Here is a 6,287-nt window from a genome sequence, read left to right as displayed (position 1 = left end):
GTAGATGACATCTGCTGCCCTCCCCTCATCCAGCCAACCAGTTATAGCATCGTAGAAAGCTATCAGATTGGTCAAACGTGATTTACCCTTGGTAAACCCATGTTGCCCACTTCCAATAACCCCCCACTCTTCAACTTGTTTGGAGAAGACATCTAGAATGAGTCTCTCCATTACCTTCCCAGGGATGGAGGTGAGACTAAGTGGTCTGTAGTTCCCGGTGTCCTCCTTCTTGCCCTTTTTGAAGACTGGAGTGATGTTGGCCTTCCTCCAGTCTTCAGGCACCTCTCCTGTTCTCCATGACCTTTCAAAGATGATAGAGAGTGGCCCAGCGATAACATCTGCCAGCTCTCTCAGCACTTGGAAGTGTCAGCAGCAGCCAAAGCCGGAGACAAGAAGGAATGTGGTGGGGCAGCAGAGGTGGATGGGGCCTCCCTGGGGCTGTGGTTCGGTGGTGAGGGCAGGATGAGGTCTGCTGGGAAGGGAATAAGGGAATGTTTTTAACAGGAGTTAATGTACGACATGGGAAGAGGTCAAAAGGCTGTGCTGTGCTTGGTGTCTGAGGACCTGGAGCTCTGGAAGGAAAGGGTGTGGGATGTGGCCCGGTGGCTGGGGTTGTTGGAAGTGTGAGGAGGCGCCCTGAAGCCCAGCTCCCCTGGGGAGGTTGGGAGCCCGAGTGCTGTGGGAATGGGGTGATTCCAGGTCCCTGTGCTGAGGCTGCAGCCGAGAGCGAGGAGCCGGGCGCCCCCAGGCACTGGCTCTTCAGCGGCTCTTCCCCTTGTTGTGGGGAGCGTTTGGGGCAGCACCGGTTGGTATTTTCACCCGTAGAAGACAGAGCAAATCCCGTTTCTCATTGTTGAGAGCAATGGGGGTAGTGGGAATGGCTGGGAGGGAACCGACGAGCTGCCCTGTGTGTTAATAACCCCTTCCTGGGCTTCCTCCCTCTCTTCCCAGGTTCAGGAACATTCCTCACATGTCCTTTGATGACACGGCCAGGGAACCGGAGCAGACGTTCAGCCTGAACCGGGGTCCGACGGGGGAGCTGGAGTACCCCACCAAGTACGATGCCGACCCACGGGCCTGGGGGGGTGTAGGGGGCTGCTCCTCCCGAGCGCAGGCGCCGCACTCCATCCAGCTGCTGGCGAGGTGCCCGCTGTTAGGAAATCGTTAGCAGAGGGCAGTTCCTTCCCTGGCATCTCAAAGGTGCCCCAGAGCAGGATTTGCCTCCCCGTCTCCCTCCTGCCCTTGTCGGGTGAGAGCTCTGCTCTGACACCCATCTCCCCGGAGCCGCGGGGGTTCCTGTGCCTGCAGCCCAGAGCTTTTTGGGGTGCGGAATGTTGAATCCCCTGCTCCTGGCCCCGGTGACAGCTCGTCGCTGGCCACAGGAGTGAGGGAAGCTGCTCCTCCTGCTCCCTGGGCCATTTGCGCTGGGAGGAGGGGGCAAGGCAGCGGGGTGGCAGCCTGGACACACAGCTCCGGTGCATAAAACACACCGTTACTGTTGGGATCAGTGTTTCGCTCTTCCAAAGCAAACCAGAAGGACTTTGGTCATGGCAACGAACTCCTAAATATAATGGCGATGGGGCAGTGGTTTCTGGTGAACAGAAGCTCTGGAGAGGCTGCCTGAGGTGCCCGTCGCGCTGGACGTTCTTGGGGTAAGAGCTGTGAAATCTCTGCCGCTTCCCGGGTGTCTCTCAAGTCCCGGGATAAGTCTTTGCCCCGGCAAAGCTGCCTCCCCGGGAATGGGGCCTGTTCCCTCGGCCACCTGCTCCAGCCCCGTCTCACAGGCGCGATTGTGATGCGGTTCTAGAGATAAAAGGCAGCGCCAAGGAGCGTGTCAGGGGGAAGCCTCGGAGGACACTCGCTCGTCCTCAGCTCCTCACCAAGCTTCACCCTTGACCGAGACCTGAGAGTCGGAGCCATTCCTGACGCTAACGGAATCGGCATTACATTATTAGAATTATTATTAGAACTAATATTAGTTTAGATTACTAGTTTAATAGTTTAATAGTTTATTAGATTATTAGTTTATTAGTTTGATAGTTTATTAGTTATCAGAAGTAATAATCCTGATGATTATTAGTGAAGTCTTCTGTCATCGAACTTACCCGCGGTCATGGTAAATACTAACTTGGGTTATGGCTACAAACAATTAATGTTTGTCTAAGGCAGAGTTAACTCATCTTTGATTTACAGAACGCTAGTAAACGCTACAATGGCTGCTGAAAACATAATTTATGATTTGGGGTATCTTTGCCATTAGATCGAGGGGGTTTATTTCTACCTGGCGGGGACGGGCAGGGGTTAACTTTATTCACCCTGTGGGAAGTTGAGCAGAGGTGAGGATGCCGCGTGTCTTGCCAAGATGAACTGACGTCCGGGCTCTCTCCTGAAGGAGACGCCTCTTGGGAACGCTGTGACCGAGCCGGACGCAGACTTTGAGGCGAATTTCCAGGCTGCGTGGCAGAAGCTGGAGCGGCTGTGCCAAGAGGCACTGAGGTGAGTGAAGCTGGTTGGTGATCTTGATGGAGAAGCTTTGTTCTGGTTTTGCCGTGGGGAGGAGAAACTTCTCTGACCGGAGGTAATAAAAGGGGAGGCTCTGGGAAGGCTCGTGAGACAAGCGTGCTGACTCTGGATGGGGTTTGTGCCTCGCTTTGGCAGAAATTCCTGCCTCTGCTGGCCACGGAGCGTTGGGCTGCTGGTGGCCGCAGTTTTGGGTGAACGTAGGGACCGACTGCCAAGAATTTGCGGTTTGATGAAGCAATTAACAGCTTTCAAAGGCCTTTCAAGGCCAGCAAAGGGCCTTTAATAAAGCAAGAGATGCAATCTGCTTGCTGCCCATGTTTTAATCTAACGATTTTGGGGTTTTTATCCCTTCAGAGAAAACAAACAAGCTGAGAAGGAAAAAAGTCGGGACTCCGAACGAGGCAAAGTGGAAAAGACCAAGCTGAGCCTGGAGACGTCACAGAGGAAGCGCAAATACACTGACGCGTCCAAAAAATCGACAGGCTTTTCCTCCATTCTGGGGGAGGATGAAGAGGAAGAGGACTTTAAACCCCCCACCATGTCCTTTGAGGAGTACCTCACCTATGACCAGCCCCAGAAAAAGAAAAAGAAGCGAGCGGTCAAAGCCTCTGTGTCGGCTGGGGAGGAAGAGCAACGGCACAGCGCCCATTTGCTGTGCCACCCCAGCGTCGACAGCTCCTGCTCCAGTCGCCAAAGCCCCAGCCGCAAGCGCAGCAATGAGAAAAGGGCAGAGCAGGAGCCACCAGAGGCTCCTAAACCAAAGAGGGTAAGGTTCTGAAGGGTCTGCAAGTGAACCAAGGATGTGGGACCAGCTGCTCTCGGTCCTCTGCCCTCTGGGGCTTCTTTGTTTTCCCCTTAGAGGTGCTGGCTCTGTAAAACCTTGCCTGCCGAGTCTTGTTGCTCAACTTTGAAACGCTTTCCCCTTCAGAAAGCGTTTTTATAATCTTAGCAGCCTTTTACGATGCTGAAAAGGTGCCTCATATCCATGTTACGGGTATGTAACTTGCATGACCATCGTCTCTTTCCAGATACTTCTCGATGTGGACATAAAGCTCCCGGAGATCCCCCTGCCGCCGCTCCAGGCCAGCTGCAGCCCTCTTCCTGCTGCTGAGTCCGTTCCCTGCTCCCAGAAGAAAAGGAGAGGTATGTTGGGCAGGCAAATTGGGCTGAAATGGGCTGCAGCCACTCTTTGTGAGAGGGAGTGGATGGTGGCTGCGTTCAAATCTTCCCGTTGGCGTCCGCTCTCCCGCCTCTTGGTGCCCAGAGCCCGGGTTTCAGCCAAGCGGCGGCTTCTCTCCCACGTGCTCTGGCAGAAACGAGGAAGAGCCTTTGCTGACCCTTCTGGAGGCTCGGGCTTTGGCCTTGCCCTTCCTGAACCGGGTTGTGGGTCTCAGAGAGAAGCCTCGGCCCTTGGCGTTGCTTCTGGGGGACTCTGATTTGTGTCTCCTGTGCCATTCCTCAGGCTGGGCTCTTCTTTGCTCTGTTCCCTTCTTACCCCGAGTCTTCCACTTCACAGCGGTTTACTCAGCAGCTGAAGAGATCGAAGGGGGCTTCACAGGCCGCCGGCTGTATTCAAAGACGCCCGTGTTTTCAGGCCTTAAAACTGCCCGAGTCCCAAGGACTCCTTCTCAGCTGTGTGTCCCAGTCGTCACCAACAGCATTGACTGTAAGTACCGTTCCTCAAGCACTGGAAATAGTGGTAAATGGAGCCCTGCGCAGGCACTTGGAGACACTGGTGCCTGATGACCCACCAGAGCTACGGCACCCACGGTCCCTTTCTCCTTCCCCTCCTCTTGTGCAGCGGCTGCAGCGGTTTCCACTGCATTCAAGGAGTCGAGCCTTTTTCCTTGGTGAGGAAGGGGCAGGATAAATGCTCTGCATCTTGCTTCTCTCTAGCGATCTGTGAAGCGGGTGGTGTCCCTGGGCTGGAGCCAGCGTTGGACAGATGCACTGTCCGAGAGCAGCTTTGTGGCGCCGAGGAACGTCACCATGTGAGTGCCTGGGCCTGGGGAAGGGCTGGTGACACGCGGGAGGGACCTTCTGTCCTCATCTGCGATAGATGAATAGTCAAGCACAGCGCCCTTTGCAGCCAGAGGTGGCTTTTGCTAGTCCGGAGTTCCTGGAGTCGGCATCTGCCCCTCTCTTGCTGCACGTTGCTCCCAAAGCTGCCTTGCCCTCGCTGCTGTTCCAGTGCCGCTGGCGCCAGCCCGTGCCGAGGGAGAGGGGAGTGAAGGTGTCCGGGGGGATCCCAGCTCACGGGTGGGTTTGTTTCAGGTCCTCATTGAAGATACAGAACGGCTCTGGCGCAACCGATGTCTCCGAGACTTTAAGAACGAGGAGCCCAAAGAGTCCGAGTCCTGGCGGGAGATGTACCTCCGCCTCCAGGAGGCACGGGAGCAGCGGCTGCTCAAGTTAGCCCAGAAGATCGGCTCAGCTCAGGCCAACAAAGGTAAGGAAGGGCTGAACGATGGGAGAGGGCTCTGGGAATGCTGCCGAGGGGACGTCTTTGTGTGGGGAAAGTCTTCCCGAGTGGCTGGTTTAACTCCGGTCCAATTTAGGAGCTGCTTAACTCTCTGTTCTCTACTAAGACAGGAACCGAGGAGCCCCATTTATCATCAGCTGCATCTCAGCAATGTTTCCCTTTGGCCTCCTACAGGTCAAGCAGCCAAAACCATGCTTCTGGCCTCCCCGCCAAAGGCCCCTCGGGACGTACGACGGAGACAGGAGATGTTTGGGACTGGAGGAGCTCTTGTGCCAGAGAAGAGCAAGTGAGTGTTTCTCAAGGAGCGCTTGCTGTTCAGGGCCTCTTCTCCTCGGCATTCCTGCAGGCGCCGTGTCCTGGCAGGAAGGGACACTGTGTCCTCGGGAGGCCCTTTTCCAGGGAAACCTGTAACTGTAATGGCCTCTGTCTTGCTGGGAAGCCTGGAGGTCCTGGTCCCTGCTGGTGCCGTGTGGTCTCAGCCATGCTGCTGTTAACACACGTGGCTTGTACCTGAAGAATTGCATCAAACCACAGCGAATCCTTTCCTGAAACGCCTGTCCCGTCTCTTTTTCAGAACAAAACCAGTCCTGTGCGCATCCACCGAAAGCCACCCTCGTGTGAGCGAGAAGTCCTGTGATGGGCCCAGCACCAGCAGTGCCCGCTCTGTCCCATCCTCAGCCAGCACCTTCTCCTCCTGGGACCCCAGGAAACCACCAGCGAAGAGTAAGTACAAACCCCGGAACGTCCCTGAGTCTCCCTGAGCTCCTCCTTCACAAACGCAGGAATCTGCTGCTTCTGCCGGCTCTGCAGGAGGGGGGATGTTGGTGGCCTCTCTCCTCTCCCCAAGGAGAGGATAAAGGCTGTTCCAACGCTCACGCCTGCCTTGGGTCTGCTTTGCCAGGGCTGCAGCTTGGAACTGCTCTCTGCTCCCCTCCTCTGTGGCTGCTGCTTTCATGGGAGGGGCTTTGGGGTTGATTTGTGTTTTCTTTTTTCTTTCTCTGTTGCAGAAATTGCACCCTTGATGGCACAGTCTGTCAAAGACTTCAAAAAGAGGTGCTCTCAGAGATAAGCTGCAGCCCAGACCCGGGACTTTCCCTCTTGGGGACGCGTGGCACTGATGGAGGAGAAGGTCCCCCAAAAGCCCTTTTCTTTGGACTCTCGGGAGGCTGCAGCTTTGTCATCTGTCAAAAGAAGGGTGTACAGCATCTCCCGAGAACATGTCAAGTCTTCGCACCAGCGGAGAGTGGAAGATCCTGAGAATATTGACTTTTTAACCTCTTAA

General features: G+C 55.4%; 1 protein-coding gene across 1 annotated transcript; it reads left to right on the top strand.

Moving 5' to 3' along the window:
• Positions 1 to 519: 519 nt before the first annotated feature.
• Positions 520 to 6,074, top strand: LOC141478614 (elongin-A-like). The gene is made up of 11 exons (XM_074167642.1): positions 520 to 623; positions 952 to 1,138; positions 2,393 to 2,496; positions 2,878 to 3,289; positions 3,552 to 3,666; positions 4,040 to 4,189; positions 4,420 to 4,514; positions 4,798 to 4,972; positions 5,180 to 5,291; positions 5,580 to 5,728; positions 6,013 to 6,074. Exons 1-11 carry the CDS (start codon positions 520 to 522, stop codon positions 6,072 to 6,074), a joined length of 1,665 nt encoding a protein of 554 aa, XP_074023743.1.
• Positions 6,075 to 6,287: the final 213 nt, after the last annotated feature.

Source organism: Numenius arquata, unplaced genomic scaffold, assembly GCF_964106895.1.
Source record: "Numenius arquata unplaced genomic scaffold, bNumArq3.hap1.1 HAP1_SCAFFOLD_38, whole genome shotgun sequence".
Classification (NCBI taxonomy): domain Eukaryota; kingdom Metazoa; phylum Chordata; class Aves; order Charadriiformes; family Scolopacidae; genus Numenius; species Numenius arquata.
The sequence above is the reverse complement of the archived record's forward strand: the minus strand, read 5'-3'. Positions and strand labels throughout refer to the sequence as shown.